The sequence below is a fragment of the Elgaria multicarinata genome, chromosome 4, assembly GCF_023053635.1.
Source record: "Elgaria multicarinata webbii isolate HBS135686 ecotype San Diego chromosome 4, rElgMul1.1.pri, whole genome shotgun sequence".
Lineage (NCBI taxonomy): Eukaryota > Metazoa > Chordata > Lepidosauria > Squamata > Anguidae > Elgaria > Elgaria multicarinata.
Window position 1 is genome coordinate 41,615,711 of NC_086174.1, and position 26,415 is coordinate 41,642,125.

At 42.8% G+C, this 26,415-nt stretch overlaps 1 protein-coding gene across 3 annotated transcripts; it reads left to right on the forward strand.

Moving 5' to 3' along the window:
• The first annotated feature begins 9,449 nt into the window (after positions 1-9,449).
• YPEL5 (yippee like 5) lies at positions 9,450-26,109 on the forward strand. 3 transcript variants are annotated; one of them, XM_063124159.1, is made up of 3 exons: positions 9,450-9,552; positions 19,404-19,564; positions 23,981-26,109. In XM_063124159.1, the coding sequence occupies exons 2-3, from the start codon at positions 19,424-19,426 to the stop codon at positions 24,203-24,205; spliced, it is 366 nt and encodes a 121-aa protein (XP_062980229.1). In that variant the 5' UTR covers positions 9,450-9,552; positions 19,404-19,423; the 3' UTR covers positions 24,206-26,109. The 3 variants fall into 3 exon arrangements, with proteins under 3 accessions (XP_062980229.1, XP_062980228.1, XP_062980227.1); XM_063124158.1 differs by lacking the exon at positions 9,450-9,552 and adding an exon at positions 15,646-15,866; XM_063124157.1 differs by lacking the exon at positions 9,450-9,552 and adding an exon at positions 17,131-18,207.
• The last annotated feature ends 306 nt before the right edge of the window (positions 26,110-26,415 follow it).

Here is a 26,415-nt window from a genome sequence, read left to right on the forward strand (position 1 = left end):
GGTCTAAAAATATGGAAGAAAGAAGTGTTGCTGCAAAGCTTCTAGTAGAGCTGGGAGTCTGCAGGTTATTTTGAGTTGGATCACCACTGGTCCTAATTTTGAAGCTACACATCCACATTCTTTTTCCTTGGAAAGGTGGGAACAAAGGTTCATGGACAAAACTCACCACCACCACCACCACCACCACAACGCTTTCTGATCCAAGAATTGTTTCATGTCTTTAGAACAGCTGGCTTAGACCACAGGAAGTTCAGTCTCTCATCTGCACTGAGAGCCAGGTGGCGTAGTGGCTAGGACTGGAAATCAGGAGATCCAGGTTTTCATCCCCGCTTGGCCATGGAAGCTCACTGGGTGACTTTGGGCCAGTCACAGACCCTCAGCCCAGCCTACCTCACAGGGTTGTTGTTGTGAGGATAAAAATGGAGAGAAGGAGGATTATGTACACTGTCTTGAGTTCCTTGGGGATATAAATGCAATAAATGAATGAATGCACTGCACTGCGCCTAGGAAGTCAGCTTCTACAAGGATATGTGGCGGTATGCCAAACTTCCCCAACCTGGTGACCCCCAGATGTTTTTGACTACAGCTCCCATCATCCCAGACCATTGGCTATGTTGGCAAGGGCTGATGGGAGATGCAGATCAAAATATTATCTGGAGGGGAAAGCTGTGATGTACTGATTGTGAGGACAAGCTCTGCAATGTGCTTTGGCAACTACAATAGTGGTGATTAAAGCTCATTAGTCATGTATACACCATGTGTATTAGATCAACGGATTTCACGATGTTATGACTAAGATGTACTATTGGCTACAGCAGTTCATCTGGAAGGAAGCATTTGTCATATTTTGGATTGAACTGCTGCGAACTTCAGTTCTATCTCTTCCTCTTGTCACTTTGTTATGGGAATGGCTTTCTGCCCAATGTATCATCAAGAAAGTATGACCTCTTACATTTCTGCCATGTGGACCTATTTGAAGGCACAGGAGCCCTGATAGCAGGGCAGGGGTTGTGAGGGGGTGGGGAGTAGGCTAATTGGAATTTGTAACAGTTTGTTCCCAATTTTTTAAATTACTGAGATTGTCACCTTAACGTTGTGTCAAAGAATAAGAAACAGAAAACCAGTTTGGACGAGGGAGAGACAACGCACCAAAGTCCTGACCTAAGTTGACCTAAGTCAGGGCAATCTTTTTGAGTCATGGGAACATTCAGCAATTTGAGAAATTGTCATGGGCACCACCACAAAATGGCTGCCATGGGAGGCATGGCAAAGTACATGGAACCTGCCAGAAGTTTGAACACAAGGCAAAGGTTGGGTTTGAGCCTCAATACACTAAACAACTCTTTTGAAACCACAGTTTTCAGCACCAACAGAAACCTCTTTCTCAGCAATTTCAGTGGCTGGTAAGAAAATGTGTTCATTAAAAATAAAGTGGGAGGGGTTGGGCACCTTGTTGGGCACCAAGAATGGTCTCTGGGGGTGCATTGGTGCCCAGAGACACCATGTTGCCTACCCTTGCCATAGGTCATTCAGGAAGCTGACTACCAAAGTGATCTCCATGCTGAAACCAGATTCAGTGGAGGCTGGTAGCTCCAATATCAGTGGGGCAGTGAATCCACTTCAGGTTTCAGTCAGAACCAGCCAGAACTCCAAAGGAGCCATCCAAGACTGGTTCTGGCTGAAACCTGAAGCAGATTCACTGCCCCACTGACATTGGACCACAAGCCTCCACTGACCAGATTGCAATACAGCCAAATAATCAGATTCATCCAAGAATGCCCAGAATTGTATGACAAACAATGTGCCTTGAGAGAGTTCTACCCTTCATAGCAGCCTAAAAATAACTTTAGATAAGATAGACAATCATCCTCTAGAGCAGCCTTTCCCAACTTGGTGCACTCCAGATGTTTTGGACTCCAACTCCCAACAGCCCCAGCCAGCATGGCCAATGATCAGGAATTATCGGAGTTGTCATCAAAATATCTGGAGGGCACCATGGTGCTAAGCTCTGCTCTAAAGCACCTTGCCCCAAAAGGGGATATTTGGAACTGGCTGATAATTGCAGTAATCCACCTTATCACAGAGGGGCACAGATGACCTCCTGGGCCCATGCTTTGGCTAAACATTAAAAGCCAAGATGAGCACAGGTCAAATGGGGACATAGCTGGCTTACCAGACTCCACCAAGCACCTTGTCCATATCCTACGGCCACAACGATGGAAAATTATCCATCAGTAATAGAACCAGATAGTGCGCTGGATACAGCCATAGACTGAACTACTTGCATTTCATAGAATCATAGAATCATAGAATAACAGAGTTGGAAGGGGCCTACAAGGCCATCGAGTCCAACCCCCTGCTCAATGCAGGAATCCACCCTAAAGCATCCCTGAAAGATGGTTGTCCAGCTGCCTCTTGAATGCCTCTAGTGTGGGAGCGCCCACAACCTCCCTAGGTAACTGATTCCACCGTCGCACTGCTCTAACAGTTAGGAAGTTTTTCCTGATGTCCAGCCGGAATCTGGCTTCCTTTAACTTGAGCCCGTTATTCCATGTCCTGCACTCTGGGAGGATCGAGAAGAGATCCTGGCCCTCCTCTGTGTGACAACCTTTTAAGTATTTGAAGAGTGCTATCATGTCTCCCCTCAATCTTCTCTTCTCCAGGCTAAACATGCCCAGTTCTTTCAGTCTCTCTTCATAGGGCTTTGTTTCTAGACCTCTGATCATCTTGGTTTCCCTCTTCTGAACATGCTCCAGCTTGTCTGCGTCCTTCTTGAATTGTGGAGCCCAGAACTGGACGCAATACTCTAGATGAGGCCTAACCAGGGCCGAATAGAGAGGAACCAGTACCTCACATGATTTGGAAGCTATACTTCTATTAATGCAGCCCAAAATAGCATTTGCCTTTCTTGCAGCCATATCGCACTGTTGGCTCATATTCAGCTTGTGATCTACAACAATTCCAAGATCTTTCTCGTTTGTAGTATTGCTGAGCCAAGTGTCCCCCATCTTGTAACTGTGCATTTGGTTTCTATTCCCTAAATGTAGAACTTGGCATTTATCCCTATTAAATTTCATTCTGTTGTTTTCAGCCCAGCACTCCAGCCTATCAAGATCACTTTGAAGTTTGTTTCTGTCTTCTAGGGTATTAGCTATCCCACCCAATTTTGTGTCATCTGCAAAATTTAAGTTGCAGACAATGTGAGCTCTTCATTCCCTATCTATTTTGCAAACAGGTTGCAGTGGGCCTCTGCAGGCTCTTTCACATGTCTTTGAGAACCTATCTGGAGAAGACCACAAACCGCCTGGAAAATCTCAGCAGGGTGGCACTCCAAGGACACAGGGTAGCAAAGTATATTGAATGTGGAGAACTAGCTGGGAATAACTTGCCTTCCTCAAAAGTCCTCCCCCCACCCCCCGCTCCCCTTCCTTCCTGGATAACTCTGGAAGACAAAATATCATATGAATACACACATTTCTGGAATATATCCCTCTCTTTGGAGGTATCAAATCGTCGAGCTGCTAGATTTTTCTCCCGAAGGGCTTTTCTGTCCCAGCTGTACAACAGGAATAAACTCAGTAGGTGATGTTTTCCCTAACTCAGCATCTGCAGGGCAAACAGGGCCCTGCTAGAAGAAAAAGTTGGTGACTATGTTCCATTGTTTTCTTTACCAAAGGGTATATATAGAACTGTAATGCAAACAAGGCTACAGTCAGAATTTTAGTCTCAGCTCACGGTATTTTTCCGAACGCATCATTGAAATATTTCTGGAAAGGGAAAACACAGGAAGATTAATGAGCCTTTTCAGGGTCTTGCAGAGAGGTGCAAGCATCAATGGGAAACTAACCTTAGAGTTTTGTTGGCAGGAAGAGAAGAATTTTGCCTATGAATAAGAACCTAATTATCTGTTGCAATTATGAGATTGCTCTCAGTACTCTTTGTGCCACATCAGCAGTTTCCTTTTTAAAAAACCTGTTATTTTTATCAATATGTGTGGAAGCAAGCTGTCCAAGATTAAGCAGAGTCACCTCAGGCTTTTGTATCTTATTTTGCTGACCAAGGCACAACCTCAATATAGCTCTTGTCTCCATCTGCCTACCACTATAGGAAAAAGTAATGTTCATATCTATATAGAAAAGGTGGCACAATAACCTGGGATCTGCCATATTAATTACAAGATCACTTCAGCCCGTTACATTCTCTAGCAGTCACAGGAAGTTAATGGGACCAAATCCCCAAGTCTTATAACAATGTTCCAGAAAAGATCTTGCTAATATGCCGATGGAACATCCAGGGTGGCTTTTTAGGTAGAATTCCCATTGGAAGAAAGAACGTAGAAAGAACATAGTTCATTTGTAAAAACAAAAACACTCTACCCTCTACAAAACAGCAACAACAAGATGGTTTATTCACAAATACATGTGAAAGAGGAACCAATGAATATAAGAATAAATGTATAGAATAATACATAGCCCAAAGGTGCCACAAAACTCTGCTTTTGCTGCAATGGACTGCCACAGCTGCTCATTGAGAACGGTCAACAGAATGACAACATTAAACCAAATTGGTTTTCTCCACAGCTTATCCTCTGCCCAGCGATCAAAGTCTCATGTTCTCCACCCAAAATACAGCTAGAATCAAAGCTCTCTCTGTGCTCTGTCATCTCAACTTCTGGTAAAAAAAGCCCTGCTGAGCCATCCACCTAGCCTAGCCTCCTGCCAGCCTCAGTGGCTGACTGGATGCTTCTGGGAAACTCACAAGCATGGCATAGAGGCAACAGCTGTCTCCTGCTCTCCCCACCATTGCCATTAACTGATATTCCAAGGTATAAGCTAGTGGCTATCAACACATGGGTGGAATCTCATATGAAACTCTATGCCAGGGACGGGCAACGTCTGCTGGTCTGGTGGCCATTTTGCCTTCCGGAACTTTCAGGGGCTGCATGTCTGCCCCCTGTCGCTGCACTTGAATTTGCCACCAAAATTCTGTGGCCCAGTGACAAAAAAACCCACCTTGTTTGGAAGCAAAAACATGCTCCCAGGAGGCTCCTGCAAAAATGGCTGGAGAGGGCCGCATATGGATCGTGGATTCTGTGTTGCCCTCCTCTGCTCTATGCATTCAAGATTGCTGGTAATAAAACCCAGTCTTGGAGCTTTTCCTTAGCATCACCACTTACACTCAATGGTACGTTCTGAAGTACAGGTGTTCAGTATAACAGCCCTATAGCCATGCCTCCAAGGAAAATCTATAACCACCCACCCACCCCAGACATGCACCACAGAATATTAGATGGGGGGGGGGGAGAGAGAGAGAGAGAGAGAAAGAGAAAGAGAAAGAGAGAGAGTGCTTTATTATTTATATTCCCTCAGGCAATTGCTTTCAATAGGGCCTGTGACGGCAACTGAATTCTGAGATATTAAAATCAATTGGAAGGAGAACATAGTTTTAGGCAGAACTCACTTCTTGATAGGCATGTATAGGATTGCTCTGTGAATTCTAAAGAGTATTGTCCCCTTTCAGAAGTTCTCACCCTTCAAAAATTGTGCATGGTGGACGTGTCATTTTTACTGTCAGTAGCATCAATCAGGTTCCATGGACACCTGTCCATCTGCATACCCACCATCTGAAGTCTAATCCCTGTTTAAAAAGACATGTTTACTTTATTTAAAAGAAATGGAAAAGAAAAATGACAAAACAGATCAACACACACACACACACACACACACACACACACACACAGAGCCCACCTTAGATTTTGATTTTACCCAGTTCAAATATTTATATACATTTTGTTAGTTTTTTTAAAAAAAGGCTGGTATTTGAGTTCAGTTTGAATATTAATATTTATTCAGGTTCATTGGATAAATGGAGTATTTAAACTTTTTAAAGTTCAGTCATGTAATAAAAACAATATACTTATTGCCTATAACTAGCCACAGAATAATACCAAATTGCAACATTATTGCTATGGCCTAGGGTTGACATATTCGTCCATTAACTGGTCAGATACTTTACTTTTATTAAAGCATTTCTGGTTGCCTTTCAGCCAGAAAAGACAACCTAGCCCCTGTCTTTACGGTGATGCTTTGGCACTGCGAAGTGCCTTGCATCTGCACGGGAAGGAAGGCAAATGTTATTTTTCAGCCCCACACCTCTGGAAAAGTAAAAAAAATAAAAATAAAAATGGGTGGGGGAAGGAAAGGAACAAGGCCATTCCACCCGCTCTTTTTAATTTTTTATATATATATAATCTGCAGATACAGACAATAAAAACAAACAAACAGGGAGGGAATGAACAAGGCAGCCAGAGGAGGACGTGAGAGGCACTGGGCGAACCACATCTCCTTCCTCTGGCTGCCCATTCCTATCCACCCATTTCTTTCTTTTTTTTACTCTCTAGAATCATAGAATCGTAGAGTTGGAAGGGGCCTACAAGGCCATCGAGTCCAACCCCCTGCTCAATGCAGGAATCCACCTTAAAGCATCCCTGGCAAATGGTTGTCCAGCTGCCTCTTGAATGCCTCCAGTATGGGAGAGCCCATGACCTCCCTAGGTAATTGGTTCCATTGTCATACTGCTCTAACAGTCAGGAAATTTTTCCTGATGTCCAGCCGGAATCTGACTTCCTGTAACTTGAACCCACTCTGGGAGGATCGAGAAGAGATCCTGGCCCTCATCGATCTGTATCTGCAGAACTCTGCAGATATAGATAATAAAATTTTAAAAAGGAGGGGAGGATCGGCCCATTCCTCTCCTCCCCCCTTTTTCTTTTACTTTTCCAGAGGTGTGCGGCTGCCCATGGTAACCAATCAGGGGGTGCCATGGGCTCCACTGCCAAAAAAAATCAGGGTAAGTGCCTGCCTTTTTTGGAGTGGAGTTTCCAGGGTTTGCCCCCCCCCCCCGGCTTCGCAATGGTGGCTGCATCATGTAGATGATGTGCTGCTACTGCAAAGCTATCGTAGGGCAAACCCTTCATGTAGACATGCCCCTGGTCAGTTGTCTTTGTTATCCCAGGAAAATGGATAGATGGTCCCTGCCTGCTTCTGGGATCCTTTGTGCATCATTTAGATGCACAGGGATGATCCAATGATGATCCTGAGGGTGGGGGCAGGTGTAGAAAGGGTCATGGTTTGTGCAAGGCCTCAATATCCTATGGAACCTGCTATTCTGCTCTTCTCCAAGACAACCCCCCCTCCTTATTCCCATTCCAGAACAGCAGAATTTGGGGGTGCTCCATAGCAACCCAAACTACAAATCTGAGTCTTCAAGACATAGCTGTAAGGTTTTTTTGTGAGTGGGGGAGCTGTGGGACTCTTTTTCATTTTTTTTTAGGGGACACTGTGTAACTCTGGAATTTTCCATGGGGCTGAGCACTCCACCCCACCCCTGGTGTGCCAGTGTCAGGCAGCACTGATAGGGTACCTGTGGAGTCAGCATGACTCATCAGTTCTTTTAGCATTCTCTGCGTCAGAAAGGGAAGTTTTCTGAAAAAATGCAAATGCCAGATACTGTGTATCAGATTCAAGGGATACCTGATCAGAGAGGCCAAAGAAAGCCCCCAAAGGGAAGCTTAGATCTCCAAGGCTAGCTTCAATCATGGCAGAGCTGTCAAGTATAAGAACACCCTTATCTATATATCTCCTCCTTTCTGAGTAATTTGGCTGGAGCGCTATCATTCTATTGTTTAAGAAAACAAAAGGCAAGCAGGCCCTGTAAGAGTAATCTCTGGAGAGGATTCACTCAGGCTCTGCCAGATTGCAAACTCCACATTCAAGCTCTGCCTGGGCTCAACCTTTGCCAGAAGTACTACTAGAGAAGGACCCAGGAGACGGGGATTGTTTCACCCTTGCTAGACCTTAATCCCACTTAGCTAGATTCAGTGGAGGCTAGTGGCTCCAATGTCGAGGGGATGGTTCTGGCTGTGATTGGAATCACAGCCCCACTAAAATCGGAGCCATCAGCCTCCACTGGTTAGATTTATCCTTCCTACTCCTCTCCCTTGGTTTTTCCCCTTCACCATGTTTGTTATTCTGAGTCCTTGTCAGTGCAGAGGACATTTCTAAAACTTCCCTTCTAAATATAAGCTCCAGCTTGCTCAGGTCAGTCAAAGCCTTGACCTGGATTTTTAAGAAATAGCTGTTTTTGCTTCACTGGACTTACTGGGAAGACTATTGAGAACAATGTATTTTAGAACAATATAAAATATTTTATTATTAAACACAAATGCCAAATTGGTAAATAATTTAAAATTTTAAAAATGTAAATAAGTAAAAAGTACTAATTGTAGTAAAAGGAAGATACACAAAGGCAGAAGCAGGTTCACAGTGTATTCTGGGTAACTGGCATAAAAAACAATTGTCAAGATGACCTGGACTGTATCCAAAGAGAAAATGCTGAGCTAAAGCCCTATCACTTGGGCCATAGAATTATTTGAGTAAAATCAGCTATCAGCCAGCACTCTAAAAAGATATTTCACAGATTAGAGTTTTCAGTTAGATTTACTCCTAAGTAAGTGGGCAGGAACAACAGCGCAGTTAAAGAATGTCATGTTGAGATGATCCCAGACAGGTTCAACGCCCCCTGCCATCTCTCTTATGGAGCCCTACCGAGCTCAGCAAGTTACCTGTGAAGAAACAGGTAGAATTTGGTTGCATTCTCACGCCCTTCTGGTTATACAGCGAACAGCAGAAACAACCAAGACTCCTGTGGTGACCTAAAAACTAACAGAGGTAATTTCTGGCAACAACTTTCGTGGACTATTGGCTAGTTCTTGCCCACATCAAGTGCACAGTGTACTATGGAGAGTTTCAGGGCTGTTGTGTGTGTGTTTTCATACCGTTCATATCCGGGTGTGGGGTGGTAATATAGCGCCAGAATAAATGTGTTAGTCTTTAAGCTGTGGGAGCTGGTAGCTCCGATTTCGGTGGGGTTGTGAATCCGTTCTGGGTTTCAGTCAGAACCAGCCACAACTCTAACGGAGCTATCCAAGGTTCAGAATAATCTGGGTTCAGAGCTTTAGAACGGATTCACAGCCCCACCGAAATTGGAGCCACCAGCATTGCCACTAGAGTATTGTTTTTGCTGCAATAGCTTAACGCTGCTACCCTGCGGAAGTAAACACAACAAAGAAGACATGTAACCTGGAAGAAGGAGGGCGGCCAGAAGGCACGGCTAAAAGCCCCCCCATATAAGGCATAGTAAGCTTCCGTAGGCTGCCGCTTCGTCGCCTGGCCCTTTAAGAAACCCCGCCCCCACGTGGCCTCAGTGTTTGTCCGCTGCCGGAGCAGCCCGGAGCGCGTCGGGGGGCGTGGCCCACCCTCGGAGGGCGTGGCCATTGGCCAGCGTGGCGGTGACTGACACTGTCGGAGGCGGGGCCAGGAGGGGGAGGGGCGGGGGCTTAGAATGAGTCTCTCAGCTGAGTTGAAGCGACGCTGACGGAGCCCGTCGACGGCCAGCGCTGAAGCCGTTCGTCTTCGGTTGGCCTCTCGCCTTCCCCGGCAGCCTTCGGCTCAGGCCGCCGCCGCCGCCGCGTGGTCCGCTGTCCATCCGCAGGTAACGGCTGTTGCTGGGCTAGGGCCGCTGCCGGGGGGCGGCGGAGGGGGCGGGGAGGCGAGTGGCCGCGGCGGCGGGCCCTGGCAAGGCGCTCTTGGGAAGGAGAGGCCGCCGGGCGCAGTGCTGCTCCCCGGCACCCCGGTTATTTCCTTCCTTCTTTCCTCCCTCCCCACCTCCGTCTCTGTTTGACCAAGGGGGTCCCTAGTTCTGTGTGCGTGTGTGAGGTGTTGTTTATTTGCTGTCGCCTCTCTCCCCCCCACCCAGAACCCGACACAGAAACAGTCCCCATTCCGACCCTCTTTGTGTTCCTCCCTCCTCTTTTTTCTAGCTCCCTCTCCTCATAAACACCCCGAAGCCGGCCCCCTCCCTCGCAGTAACGCTCAATATGGCACTATAGCGCCCGCGAGACCTCTTGCCCCCACCTCTATGCATCATCATCCCCGCCGCCCCCTCCCCCTCCCCCCACCTCTATGCATCATCATCATCATCACAATAACAAGCGAGAGCCTGCTTTAGTTTGGCAGCGCAGTCTTTGCTGTCGCCATTCCACTACCCTGCTCCCCGCCCCCCCCCCCCCCGGAATCGCAAACAACAACAACCACCACACATCGCCTTTTGTCCAGTGGGACTCTCAAGCCTCGATTCTGGCAAAGAGTCTCTAAACGGCCACGGATGTTATCGGGTATATTATCCCGCATAGGAAATTGTGTCACTAACAAGCTCCTAGGAAGGGAATCGGTCTCTTCTTATCTCTCCGCCCACCCACCGACCGGCCAAAGGTTCCCCACCACCTCGAAAGCTGTTTTTCCAGTTAGGACCAGTTGAGCGCGTGTGCCTGGAACACTTGCAAGGAAATAAATTCGATATATGCGTATTGGACAACAACTCTCCCCCTGCTTCCGGTCTCTTTGTTTATTCCTCTTCCCCGGCTGGCCTAATTATTCTCCGATTCAAAACATGCCGTCACAGGTCAGACCCAATAACTTCTTCTCATCGCTCCTTCCTCCCTGGTTAGAGGGCTTCAGAATCATTGCTAACTCCCTGCCACTTTGTTCCTAATTCTCTAGCTTTTGGATTCGTACAGTAGGTTCCTTTTTTGGTTGTTGTTCGCACACTCTAAGCAGCTTTTTCATCTCTGTTCCCATAACTTATGGCCCTAAATGTGTGTGATGGGGGGAGTGGGAGAGAAGTGACTGTTGCTTTCTGTTCTGGCTCTGCAGGTACCAGCAACTTGGGGCCCACAGGTCTCTCGTCAGCTGTTTCCTCTTATTTGTTGTCAAATCGCCTGTGCTTCTGGGATAGCCTCTCTCTCAAACCAGACATGGGCAGAACCTTTCCTGGTTGGGTGGCTGACAGCCATGTGACCAGAATCAGGGCGTGCTCCCTTCCTCGGCTGCCTTCTTTGTGTATATCCTATTTAGATAATAAGAGCTGGACAACATGTTCTGGGTCTTCTGGGAGAGGTGGCAGAAGCACTCCTCTTGCGCTGCTCTGCAGTGGTTGTTTAGTGAGGAAGATCATGCTGCAGTATTGGTGCTGCTCTTGCTCTTACCACAGCTCTGCTGACTACTAAATTTAGCATCTGCCTAAGTGATTAAAACATCAAAGGGGAACAGACTCTGCATTTTTCACTCTATCCTAATGTTTAGTTCTTTAATGCCAAGCACCTTATGCATGACTCAGAATGATTTCTGTATTCTAACAAGTTTGTATAAACTGTGGCAAATGCAAATCTTGAGAATATGTGATTCTGTTTGTTTATCAGGGTTTTCAGGGGGTTTACAATCTCTTTTGCATTGAACCACAACTCTTTTTTAAAAAAACTGGTATGACACATTTATGATGCATTGTTGGTACTATTGGCAGGTTCAAATAAGAACTTACCTCAGAATGTTCAACTTACCCCTGCACAATGAAGTGCATTCTGCAAATTGTAATTTTAATTATCTACCATTTGTTGGCATTTTATTATCTTAGCCACCTTAAGTAGTAATTTTAGTGGAAAGGTGAGGTTTAAATAAATAAAATGTTAAAGTATTCCAAACATGTTTCATTTTCCTTATAATGGTTGAGAGAGGGTGGATTATTTAAAATTAATTAGTAGTCTGATGGCATGGGTGGAATATGAACCGGAAATGGCTGGGTTTACAACTCAGGTTTGTAGTTAATTAGACACAACCCTTGGTCTCTTAGTTACTACTTCAGTGGCAGAGAACAGGTGGTCCTCCGGATGTTGCATGACTGCAGCTCCCATCATAGCATAGCTACTGATAAGGGATGATGGGAGTTGCAGTCCAGCAGAGTGTAGACTAAAGGCACATGATGAAGTCACTTTGGCCTCATCTACACCAAGCAGGATATTGCACTATGAAAGCAGTATATAAAAGGCAGGAGCCACACTATTGCTTTATAGCGGTATTGAAATGCACTGACAACTGTTGGGGCCCATTGACACATACCATATACCACTTTCATAGTGCTACATCCTGCTTGGTGGGGCTCCTGACTTTTATATACCGCTTTCATAGTGCAATATCCTGCTTGTTGTAGATGAGGCCTTTGTTAAAAGTCTGGGTCTGATCAGTGCCTTGAAGGGGAGACTGCTTGGGAACTGTATGTGTGATGCCTTGAGCTTCATGGTGGAAGAAAGGTTAGATATAAATGAATTAGGATAGGGGAAAGGACTTCTCTCTCTTCTTTCCTGAACTCTGGAGACTGTGGAAGAGTGAAGGACATTAATCCCCTTGTGATAAGAAATGGCAGAATGTTGTTCTTCCTCTACTTCAGTGCACCAAGATCTCTAGGGAAGGAACTCCCAAAACAAAAACCTTCACTAGAGCCCCTATAGTTTATGTGGGTTATATGTTACTTTGGTATAGACAAGTAATTCATTTGCTTGGCTTTTAACCACTGTCAGCATGTCTCAGAACAGTTCTACTAATGCTCATATAGTTTTGATTTTATTTTTAATATATGGCACAGTTGCTCTAGTCATCTGAGTATTTAATGTAACCTTTCCATCAGGTGCATGCATTTTGGGGCACCTCCTCTCTTCTCTACTTCAAATGTAAAGACTTCTTAATAGTTTGACACAGAACCTGAAGTTGGTTGAATTGTACATTATACTAGAAGTAACCCATCCCATGGAAGGAAAAGGTCATGTGAATCCCTTGTGGAAGTCCAATAATGTGAAAGGCAAGTTAGGTTTGATGAAAACCTTGTCTGAATGCAGGGATCTGAAAATAAATCCTGTTCTTGCTGTTATATGGATTTATGAAACTTAATTGCAAGCATTTTAAAAACTAGCTGTCTGCAAACAAAAGAGAATGTACATGTTGCTAGGAAGTATTCAAATCCAAACACTTGTCTGGATCTGAATCCTTTCTAGTAACGTGTATTCTTGGGAAATAGATTGTTCATGACATCAGGAACAAACATTATGCATTCTCTCAAACATGCTCTGAAATTGGTACAGGTTTTAAGGCAAAACCATTTCATACAACACCTAATTAACCTGTGGAGGTTATTGCAAAAACCTGTTGCACAAGTCAGGAGTTACAAAATATGCAACCTACACAGATGCTAGTTCGTTTTTCTTGTGAACTCCCCTGCAGCCTCTGAGTGAACAGTGAGAAAACAGAGCTAGATGTACCTTTTTCTAACAGCAATATTGTCAAGATTGGGACAAAAGTCCTAACTACAGCTTTGTAAGAACACAACTGCCTATTTAATAAATTGAACAGATGACTTTTATCGTACTAAATGTTCAACTGCTTATTTTAGAGGTTTGTAAAAATGACTTTATAGTTTGCATTAAGAAGAAGCATCTTAATTCAGACTCTTAGGCCTAATCTACACAAAGCAGGATATTGCACTATGAAAGTGGTATATAAAAGGCAGGAGCCACACTACTGCTTTATAGTGGTATTGAAGTGCACTGACAACTGTTGAGGCCTGTTGACACATACCATATACCTCTTTCATACTGCTAAATCTTGCTTGATGTGGTTCCTGCCTTTTATATACTGCTTTCATTGTGCAATATCCTGCTTGGTGTAGATTAGGCTTTAGTTAATAACACATCAGCCTAATTATATGTACATCTGCTCAGAAGTAAACCACATTGTGCAGTGTGGCTTATTCTCAGGTATGTGTGCACAGGATTGCAGCCTTGTGTTTATAACACTTCCTGTTTTTTCTAAGTGTTCCTGCATTTCTAGAATTGATAATTTCATGGAAGATCTTTGGTAGCTACTCATGCCTTGTTTTCATGTTGGAAAGTAAATGTTTTCACTTGATATGACTTGCAAAAAAGATTCCTGCAGCCTCTGAACCTATTCACAGCTAAAAGGACCTAGTTTTAGGCTGTTAAATTCCTGCACTTGCTCCCTTACTGCTAAATATGGCTGGTGCATACTACTTTTTCTATAAATCAGAGTGGCCTGATTTAGGCTGCTGCTTCTCTGTCCTAAGAAGATTCCATTACTGTCTGTTGAATGGCTGAGGTAGAGCTGGGGTTGAATAAATACTATTTGCCTACCAGCAGAAATTATTGTGTGAATCAAATAAAATTCTCAGTTTTGATGTTTTGTTGAATTACAAACTGATATTTATAGGTACATGGGGAGGGAAACTTCATAACCGTGTATTTTTATACTCTTTCCTACAACTCTAGAAGACCAAGAGTCCTTACAAGTAAAGTTTTTTAATGGGGCAGCATCCTGGCTACTGTGACTGTCCTCTCAATAAACTATATGTACTATCTCAAGTGTTGCTATTGTCTTTTGTCTTTCCCTTGGGACCAGAAAAATAGATGTCTTTACGCCTGAAACATGATGTTAAAGAATTATTTTGAATCTTCTTCATATACTTCTGCATTTGGGGAATTTCAGTGGCAGTGGGTAGAAAAAGCAGAGCAACAGAAGTGAAGTTATTGTAGTGAATGTTCTCAATCCTTCGGGGACAGTAGGTGAGTAGCTTAACACCAGTGCTCTGAACTTCTCGATTTGACCATAGACGGGTAGGTAAAAGCATTGTATAGTTCTGTTCAGGAAAATAGCTGTGTCGTTAGCAAGCTGGCTGGGCTTTGATTCTGCTTTGTTCCAGGATTACACATCTGCTGTACTTTGAACATACAGTGTTTAGGCTTGCTAAAAGGGAAAGTTGGCCTTTCTACATCAAGATCTCATGTAGAGAGATTTTTACCAGCCTTGCCACCAAAGGCTCTTTTAACTGGAAATGCCAGAAATGGAATCCCTAAAGCTTGCTGGGAGGATTGTTGAACCTGTTGGACTTAGTGGATTGTTCTGGTCTCATCCAGTCCCCATAGAAAAGCTATTTGTAATTTGCACCCACAGTTCAGAATGAGGGTTGTTAATATTCTTAAGAACAAGCAGAAGCTTATGAACAGTCTGTTGGGACAGCCCTGCCACTGATGAAGGGTGGACAATTTTCAATTTCATAAGTTTATTTTATTATTGATTTCATTTCTATATCGCCCAATAGTCGAAGCTCTCTGGGCGGTTCACAAAAATTAAAATAATAAGTTACATCATAAAATATAATATGAAAGCTTAAAACTATAATATAAACCTACAGTACAAAAGTACAACCAGAATGAAACCAAGTAAAACTGTTATTAGTAAAAATGAATCTATGCCAATTACAAATACAATATTAGGCAAGTTCAGCTGTTTCAATGTTGTGATTAATATTTTTAATGTTGCATATATGTGAGAAAATACATATACATCATTGAAATACCGATATCTATCAGTGAAATGGAACTAATAAGTAGTGATAACAAAACTGAAGATGCCTCAACAAACTTTTAGTGGAATTTGGTTGAAACAGAATTTGTCAGCATTGGGTTGCTAAAATTAATTGTGTCAACAGTTTTCAGTACTTTTATTTTTTTTCCATTAAAAATTAAACACTGTAAGGGAAGTGCATGCTATTGTCTTTAAATTTTTGCATATATTTCAGTGACATTTTCTACATAATATAACATTTAAATTACACAAAGTATGCTTTAATTTTTCCCATCAAAATGTTTTGGATCAAATACATCAAATGTCCTTCACATCTTGTTTATTCTGACCCTTGCATAGTAATCTGAAGAAGAATTATGTACCCAAGAGCTTGCTGCTCCCCTTCTGGATTTTTAACATTCCAACAGAAAGATGTGCCAACTCGACAGTGTGAACATCGGTACATGAAAAAGGGTTAACAAGACTTGCCAGTGAGCCATTGCATGGAGACCCCCACCAACTTCCTGTTTAAACCTGTCAGGAGGTGGTAAAAATTAATTCATGGTAATGAAGAAAAAGGAATGCCCAGTTAAGAGTGAGTGGTAGAACCACTTACCTAAACAATTATGTATTTGAAGTGCTTTACATGCTTCAGTTAATGGAAAGCAGCATATGTATAAGAGGAAGAGAATGAAAAGTCAAATGCTTTGTTGCTCTGAGAAGTTACTTTGTGTTTGAATTGGTAAATGTAGTTCCTAACATGAATACTCAGATCTTTTGTACTTAAATAGTGAAGTTTAATAATAGGTTGTTTTACCCAATTTCTAGATATAGCCTGAATAAGAACCAAAGTGACAGTATAAAACAAAAGGGTGTTAAGTTGCAATTTGGACTTTCCCCACACTCATTGGTGAATCATTTCTACAGCTGTTTCTCACTTCCCTTTCCCAAAAGCCTCTCCTCCACCTGAAATACATTGATGACATCTCTCCTCAACCTGAAATACATTGACAACTTTCAAATACATTGATGAACACCAGGACTTCAACAACGTTCACCCCACCATCAACCTGAACTAAGGGCTCATCTACACCAAGCAGATATTCTACTATGAAAGCAGTATATAAAATGCAGGAGCCACACTACTGCTTTATAGTGGTATTGAAGTGCACTGAGAACTGTTGGGGCCCATTGACACAAACCATATACTGCTGTCGTACCACTTTCATAGTGCTATATCCTGCTTAGTGTAGTTGTGTCATGGGCCCCACCAGTTGTCAGTGCACTTCAGTACCACTATAAAGCAGTAGTGTGGCTCCTGCAGTGCATTTCAATACCGCTATAAAGCAGTAGTGTGGCTCCTGCCTTTTATATACTGCTTTCATACTGGAATATCCTGCTTGGTGTAGATGAGCCCCAAGACAAGTTTATACAGCAGGTGTATTTTGTGGACACTACGTAATGGGCACTGGGCTACATAATGGACATATAAGTACCACTTTATATCAGAAACCTACTGACCACTACATATACCTACATGCTTCTACCCTGGGTATACCACATAATCCATTATTTTACAACATGTCCTGTGACACAAGCATGTTTGTTGTGATACAAAAGGCAAAGTCTTGCAGCTTAAGGATTTACACCAGGAATTTCTTAAGACTATAATACCTACCAACTAAAGTAAAAAAAAAAGATCAACCAAACCTAGATTGGTACTCTGCTACAGGACAGCCTAGAAAAGGAGAAGGCTATCAATGGCTACTAGTCCTAACAGCTATGTGCTACATCCAGTACCAGAGGCAGTAAGCCTATGTACATCAGTTGCTGGGTATCATGGGCAAGAGGGTGCTGTTGCACACATGTCCTGCATGTGGGTTTTCCAGAAGCATCTGACTGGCCACCATGTGAGCAGAATGCTGAACTACATGGACCTTAGTCTGATCCAGCATGACTCTTCTGATCTGTGTTCTTAAGAGAGAGAGAGAGAACACCACTTGTTATGTATGGCTCTCAGCTAACGCCGCTCCTAACATTTCATCAATGATCTGGACAATGTTGCTTCTCTTTCATGCACCTTGGGTGATAATCCTGTCCTTGCTTAAAAACAGCCCTCTAACCTGAAACAGCTGTTCACTAGCAACCACAGGACACATAGACCCAGACCCTGCAGCAAACCCATATCTACTCAAGCAATATTATTACAGGACCAATGTTAGCCAGAACATCAAGGATTCATTTACTACTCATCTTCCAATGTATTATATGCTAGCAATGCTATTCTGCATTCTACGTCTGCTATGGCAAAGGGACCAGTGTCTACGGAAAAGATTAAATGGATAGAAATCTGACAACAGAAATGACAATATTCAGAAAACAGTAGGAGAACAAAGGGATGCTCCAGCATAAAACTGCTGAATCAACTTTTATCAAGAACTTGAGTTCTGTTATTATCTGTGGTATAAATTGAGATGCCAAGTTTTTATCTCACTATAAGTGTTAATTAGCTTACCAATACCAGGATGCTTGCTTGTGTTATCGACTCAGCTGCTGTAATTGTTCCAGTGATCCGGTATCGTTGTCCCTGGAGAAGCCCTGGAATCAACTGCACACCTCCCACAACATAGAATGCTTCCTTATTTATCTTGTTCCTGTGTGTGATATTCTTCCATGTTTCCAACTTCCATGTCTGTTTCCCCATCCCACCCCTCTTTCTTGAAAATTCCCACCTCCTATTGTCTTTCCAGAAATGCTTCCTGTGTTCTGTCCAGGAATTCTTCATCTTCCCTGGTAAACCAAAGTGTGAATAGTAATGCCTACCTTCTCTTCCAGCAGAGACACCACCTTGCACTTGTGTGTGTGTAGTTCATACACCTTCCAGCCGAAAAACAGCACAGCCCTTGTGAGTCACTACAGCAGCTTGCTCACTGGCTGTTATTTGGTTCTTCATAGGAGTATCACAGCCTACCTGGGATACTCCTCTAACTTACCCACTAAAGTCCCATGTAAAACTCAGTTGCTTGTTCTCAGTCAGAAGCTTTATGTGACTAGGGCCTTAGCTAGACCTAAGGTTTATCCCGGGATCGTCCCGGGGTCATCTTTGTTCATGTAAATGACACACAGGATATCCCGGGATAAACCTTAGGTCTAGCTAAGGCCTAAAAGGTTACTCATAAGGCATAAACAACTTTATAGTGTAAATAATAATGCCATCAATCAATCTTATAGTTATTTATAAAATTACATACAGCCTTTCACTCGATCTGTTTGATACTGGGTTGTGTGTGAATTAGTCATGGATTCCATTTTGAGAGAAATGGGTTGGTTTTGCTCTAACTTGTATATTTAGTTTAATTTTACACTAAACAGTTTTCATGAAAGGAACTTAATATAATTTCAAAGGATTAAATATAGCATTGACTTTGCATTTTTCTCCACCAAGATAATTTTCAGTATGTGATTTGTAAAAGAGTATAAAATGGAGAAAAACTTTGAGGGCTTCTCTATAACAAATCAAACTTGAGAACTGGATTCAACCTTCAGTACTAACAGCATCTAAAAACGTGTAGGTGTACCATTAGAAGTTTCTGCTTAGTTCAAGCATAGTATGTGAGATATTCAGGAGGTTTTTTTTCCAGCTCTACCTAGAGATACCAGGGATTGAGCCTAGGACTTCTTGTATGCAAAGAATGTGATCTACTACTAACCGTTGCCCCTCCCCCGCTATGGATCTTCTTCTTGTGATGGCTATTTCCCTGTGTGTGTGTGCAAGCATGTTCACTTTACATGGCACGGAGCCTGTGGGCCAAGCTAGACAGTAATTGCAGACACATGTAGTAATATCCTGACACTTTTTCAGTGAGAAGCAGATTTAAGAAGCTTAAAGTTTGAGCAGAGGGTGGAGGAAGGGGATGGTTAGTTGTTTTTTCTGGACAACCCCACTTGCTCCTTTTCTATCTTTGAGGTATGTGTGTGGTGGTGGGCAGTGTATTGAAAATCCCGAAGCAAAAGCTTATACATTATTCCATCCATGCTTTTTCAAAGATTTGATGACATGAATTGTCAGCACTGATGCAATTTCTTCCTTCCCTCTTTTAGAATTCCAGCATACTTTCAAAATGGGACGGATTTTCTTGGATCATATCGGTGGCACTCGTCTATTCTCCTGTGCAAATTGTGACACAATCTTGACCAACCGCTCAGAGCTCATATCTACCCGTTTCACAGGAGCTACTGGACGAGCCTTTCTATTTAACAAGGTTAGTTATACAGACCTGAAGCTCCTGGGAAGCAAGGGCGTTATTGTGGCATTCCTGTCTATTCCCAGAGAGAATTCTCCTTCTCTAAGGCCTTTCCCAGCCCAGGAGGAAACACCTCCCCCCCCCCACATGTTTCTACTGCCACCAAGACCTTTAGGCTCAGGTCCAACCCACCCTCAGTCCTCTGATGACACACCAACTTTTATTATCACCTGTATTGTTCTCTTTTTTATTTCCCTCTTAAGTAGCCAAGAGTAGAAGGCATAGGATTTGTATAAAAAAGGTATATTTATTAATTAGAACATTAAGCTGTTGAACAGTACATAACTTTTTATAACTTCTAGCAATGTATATCCTCTTATACACAATAAATCTAATCACTCACTCAGTCAGTCACTTCACAATCACCACAGAAATCTGCCTGTCTCTCAGTTCTAAAATCTTAATCTGGTCTAAACCGTCTCACATCAATTCCATAACTGATTTACTCAACCCAAGCACTCTAATTATCAATAAACAAAAAACCTACGGTTTACAAAATGATGTTAAGGATGTACAGTTTTCAACCAAGCACCAAAAAGCAGGGAAATTGGGGGGTTAAGGCTCACAAGCCTTAACGCCACATCCTCCCTAAGGAGGCAGAAAGTACCAGTGAAATTCTCATTCTCCCAAAGCAGATAAACCATGAGGACAGGATGGAGAATAGGGTTTGCAGAGGTGACTGTGGGGTTGTGGAAAACTGATGACGAACAACTTGGAGCCACCTACTTCTCTTTTTTTGTTTAGAGCAGCCCTTCCCCAACCTGGTGCCCTCCAAAGGTGTTGCAGTACAACTCTCATCATTGCAAGTCAGTATGTCCCATGGTCAGGAATGCTGGGACAGCAGGATGGGGAACGCTGTTCTATATCCTTACCAAAAACAGGTGCTGCACAATATTTTTTTTTCTCACACACATCTCGCATAGAGCAGCACGATTGATAACAGGAGGGGCACTATTTGTTGGAGATGCAGAACCAGAGCAAGGGCTGGCATTTTCAACTTTTTGTCAATACCCTGCCCTTCAAAGAACCAATGTCCCCCCCCCTTTAAAATGAGTTCATAAAAAATATACTGTTCACTCCCCACAATCCCTCCACAATACATCATCTCATCAGAGTGACAGAGGAACAGAAAAGGATTAGTTTGGTTGTCTTGAACTCCTTTCAGATGAAATTAGTTTGCAATCCTATACCACTTGAGAGGAAACTCTATTAAACTCAGCGGCACTGAGTTCTGAGAAGACATGTATAGGATCCAAATATAAACCACCCTTCTCCAGCCTGGTGCTCTCCAGATGTGCTGCGCTGCAACTCCCATGTTACAGTGAGGACAAAAAATCATTTTCATCAATAGTTTTAAAATAATCCTTAAACATGAATCTATTAGGTGGTAGCTCTGCCTTTGATCTCACACTGTTGAACATGTAAGAAAAATCCTCTGCGATCACAGCATTCGCAGCATTCATGATCACTGTCCATCCTGACAGGGACTTTTATGATTTGAACTCCAAAATATCTGGAGATCTACATTCTGCCTGACCTTGCTCTAGAATGGCATTCCCTGATCAGTTTTCCAGAACCCTAGTCACCTCTGCATATAATAGCCTGCTACCCTCCAGATGTTTGAAAGTACAAGTCGCAGCATCCCTGACCATGGGACATACTGACTTGCAATGATGGGAGTTGTAGTCCAACACCTTTGGAGGGCACCAGGTTGGGGAAGGGCTGCTCTAAACAAAAAAAGAGAAGTAGGTGGCTCTAAGTTGTTCGTCATCAGTTTTCCACAACCCCACAGTCACCTCTGCATATCCTATTCTCCATCCTGTCCTCATGGTTTATCTGCTTTGGGAGAATGAGAATTTCACTGGTACTTTCTGATTCCTTAGGGAGGATGTGGCGTTAAGGCTTGTGAGCCTTAACTCCCAATTTTCCTGCTTTTTGGTGCTTGGTTGAAAACTGTACATCCTTAACGTTGTTTTGTAAACCATAGGTTTTTTGTTTATTGAATTTCATGGCTTTGTGTAACAGATGACCAGATATCTTTTAAATCTCAGAAGTGCTTATTACATATGACTTGGAAGTCACATATAATAGCCACATCAGAGATTTAAATGAATTTTAAAATACTGCTTCCATAAACTGCATTTGCCTTTTATGCTGCAACCTTACACTGTTAGCTCAAATTGAGAAATCCATCCAAAGGGTTACTTTCTTTCCACCTGGCTATCCCGAAGCACATATCCCATATGACTTGGATGTACTTTGGAATAGGCAGGTGGAAAGAAGGGCTGCACTCTCCCTTCTTCTCCCCCCTCCCTCCAGGGAATCTGAGGCACATGCGCTGCCTTATCAGATTCCCCATAGGGAAACATTAGATTTTAAAAATAATAATTAAAAATTGAGGGAATGGACTTTTGAAAAAAAAAAGGCCATTCCATCAATGGACAGGGCAACGCAATCCTACTACTGGATTGCATAGTAAGGCTCCCAATTTGGTGCTTTTAGTGCACAAAAAATGGTCGCCACCTGGAAGCATTTCTGTGTCAGTTTGAAACAGAGAGGCTTTCCCCCCTTTTGTTATTTAAATTGCCATCCTGCCCTCAATATTTCACCAATCTTCTTGAAACGTGCAGGGTATGTGTTTCCCTGTAATATAGCACACACACTTCACTCCTCCTTCTCACTCACCCAATCATCACATATATGCAAATCCACCATTCCCCTTGTCAACTCATCTCTCAGTTTAGAAATACACATCATAAAATACACAGACACATACCCATAACCATAACCATAGGCTTATTATTTACATATGTGTAACATCACAGGTATTACACTTTTCCTGCAGTATATAGCTGGGTGAAACAGAAAATGCCAGTCTGAGAGTTGTACAGAAATACGTGATAGTAACAGTAGCTAAGGGCTGCTTCACATATCAAACACCCTGCACAGATACTCTTTATGTATAGGTGTTTCCCTGCATGGATGTGTGCTGAGAAGTAATCAGTCAGTCTTGATATTTTACATCAGAGATGGGGACCTTTGGCCCACTAGCTTCCCTTATCTCTGATCAGTGCTTGGAGATAAAGGATTCCTCCTCCCTCCCCCACCCCCGGCATCCTCGCATGCTGTGACCAGGCTTTTAAGAATAAAAAAATATACCAATGGGGGCTTTTTAAAAGCCTGATCACAGCATGGTAGGGCATTTTTGGGGTGCTGTTGTTGGGGAAGGGAAGGAAAAGAACCTCTTGTGCAAGCACTTGAGTCATTGCTGACTCCTAGAGGAACGCCTGCTTTCCCTGATGTTTTCTTGGCAGACTTTATAGTGGGGTGGTTTGCCATTGCCTTCCCCAGTCGCAGTTACCTTTCCCTCAGCTAGCAGGGTACTCATTTTACCGACCTCGGAAGGATGAAAGGCTGAGTCGACCTGAGCCGGCTGCCTGAGAACCAGCTTCTGCTGGGATCAAATTCAGGCCGTGGGGAGAGTTTCGGCTGCAGTAACTGCTGCTTACCACTCTGCGCCTGTTGGGGAGGGATGGGCTAAACCTCCAGTCCCCAACACTGTCACCCACTCAAAAAAAATCACCCTTCCCCTGCTGCAATCAGGCCTTTTAAAAGCCTCCACTGGCACCAAAGGAGATTAATTTAAAGCCTGTAAAAGGGAGGATTGGATAGGTGGGTGGGATGTGTGAAAGAGAGAGACTGCGTGTGTATATGTATATGAGTGAGTGAGTGAATGGGATCTGGCAGTCATGTGGGGACCACATGTCAGCAGTGGGGTACTCCTACCCTGTTGTACTTGCATAGAAATAATTTGGTCGTCGGGCTGAAAGGTTCCTCATCTGTTTCACATGATGGCCCTAAACTGTCACCAAAATGACCCTCTACTATATATGGCCCATTGATTGCTGTTACAGCTTGAAAACCCCGGCAGTCACTTTTGAAAAAAGTCAGCCTTCAGCTACAGAAAAACTTGAAAATATGAAAATTTCAATGCTGAAAAATTAGGAACAAAGCAAGGGCAACAAATTCACAATTTTGGTTTTTGGAGCCTAACTTGGTTTTCCACATTTGTATGGAACATTTTGAGAATGGAGAAACTTTACCAAATGTCCATAAATTGTAGTTTATTATAAAAAGATAGGCCAAATACATTACTATAATTACTCCTTGTTGGATCAGGTCCTCCTCCTTCCTCCTTCTCCTCCTCCTCCTTTAAACTTTAAAAGCCCCTGGCTCTGGCAGCCTCTGCAACAGGAGCACAGCTACCATGCTTTCTTTCCAGAGTGTCTCAGGAACGTCTTTGGTATCTATTTGAAATTCTCACTATATGCTCAGTATGCCTCAAATTATTTTTTATCTCTTTTACCTCCACAGGTAGTAAATCTGCAGTACAGTGAAGTCCAGGACCGTGTCATGCTTACTGGCCGCCACATGGTTCGTGACGTGAGCTGCAAGAACTGCAACAGCAAGCTAGGCTGGATTTATGAATTTGCCACTGAAGACAGCCAGCGCTACAAGGAAGGCCGTGTTATCCTGGAAAGAGCTTTAGTCCGAGAGAGTGAAGGGTTTGAGGAGCATGTTCCGTCTGATAACTCTTGAATGGACATCTCCTTGTCTTCAGGCTTTCTCTGTTGAAACTTTAAAAAAGAGAAAAATCAACAAAAAATATACTTACATACACTGTCACCTTAGCATCAGCGCTGGATTCATGAACTGCAGAGAGGGAAAGATTGTAAGAATTCCAGATGGAAACGTTCTTGTTTTGTTTTTTACCCCTTTCTCTCAGTTGTTCTTAGAGAATGTTGTATGGATGCTGTAACTTTGCCTTTTCTTCCTTGGTCTCAGATATGTACGCACTTGAAGTTACAAATCATCTGAAAGGAAAGGAATTTAGGATATGTCTTTTTATTACAGAGAGATCAGTTGGATTTTAGTTTGCAATACCTGTTGCATTGAGAAGAAATTTTAGTCTAGCAATGTCTTTTAATTTATTTCCATTTTTTGTCCTAAGTTCTAAATTCATTTTTAGCCAAACTTTTTCACCTGGCTTAGGAAGAGGTTGAATTGTGCTAAAGGTTCAGTGTTTAGTCAAGTTTGCGCTAGCCGTTGATTTATATTCTTGTTGGGGTACAGAGCCTGTGCTTGTCTGAGTCTCTCCTTTTTTTCCTTTTTCTTTTTTGGTGTAACCCAAAGTTGTCATTCCTCATTTAATTAAGCACCCCTTCTACCATATGACTGGTGTTGACTATTACCATTTTTTTTTAAAAAAAGAAAAAAACCAGGGCAAAACTGCTTGTCTTTCCAATTTCCAGATGTAACTTACAAAATAATATTAAGAAATGCCTGTCTAGTCTTGTGTTGTTTCAAAACTATGTTGGTAGTGATGGGGATTGAGCAGTTGCTGTAGCTACAGCATTCCCCGCCCCCCTTGGCTGACCTCCTTAAATAGAAAATTTGCAACTCTTAATCTTCGAGCTTTCTCCCCTTTGATCCTGTAGCTTTGCATTAAAAACCTGGCTATAAGGAAGAAGGGCATGTTAGCATGTACAAACATGCATACAGCCAGGCATGTGATCTACATTCGTTCAAATGGCTAACGACTTATCTTCGAATGCTGCATCTGATGTCAGAGCTTTTACTCTTAGTTGCATCTCTTAGCATTGTGGTGCTGCACCATTACTGCTTTTACCAGCATAACAAGTTCATGTAGCTGTACTTAGTCGCTGGGTTACCTGGTGCTTCTTGTAACAGTTAATGGTGTCGCAATATTGGATCTTGCTCATCTGAGCAAACCTTTCTGTAGACTCTCCTTACTCAGGGGTGCCCAAACGTTGCTGCCAGCATGGCCTGCCCAAATTACTTTGGTTGGAAATCCAAGAGCTGCATTTTAGGGGATTAATCACAGTTTTATACTCTCCTTGTCAGGTATTTCGTAGACAAAAGTATTTGCCTTACTGCAACTGATACTTAAGCACCTGTTAAGTTCTAATAAAGAACAAGGAATGGAAAGAGATCCCTGTACCTGGTAGAATAATGGTCATTACTTCAATCCTAACCACACTTGCAGTGGCTAGGATGAGGGTGGGGGTGGGCGTGTGTGCATGCCACTGCAAGTGCCTTTAGGGATTCTGTTCTATGAGCCCTACCTCCCATATGTGACTAGCAAACTGGAGGAGGGTTGTGGTTGTATGTTTCGCACTGCACAAGTGGCATTCTGGCCATTGAGGTGCAGTTTGGGCACCCTTCTTAGCTTAAAATAACTCTAATATGCAAGTTAGAGGGAAAACATGTAGACATGTATACTGCAGCTAAGTTGAAAGAAAAACAATAGTGCATTGTGCCTCAGATGAGTAATCTTTACTATTGACTTCAGTAGATTCCTGTTATTTTAGTAGTTCACTTGCCTGGCAACTTGTCATTGGCACAGACCTTGATAGATTACTCTATATGTATTTTTGATGTTGCAGTACAATAAAGTATGTTTTGTCCTGCATGGTCTCCAACTATATGCTTCACATTTTATCAAACATGCTTCAAATATCACTACTTGAGACTTTCATTGAAGTGGAGCTCTGAGTAGTGTCAAGCTTTACCTTACTGATTTTTCAGCCCGTAGTAGTTCTACGTATATACTTTATTGAAAGCTTTTCCACTTTTCCTTCAGAGTCCAAAGCGCCTAACAACTTTAGAAAATTAAAACATAATACAGAGACAAAAATACACAAGCAACAAAGCTAAAAACAGCAGAATAAAAAGCATCCGCTAATGCAATCTCCCACAGAGTTAAAAACAATTTCCATCTTTGCGCA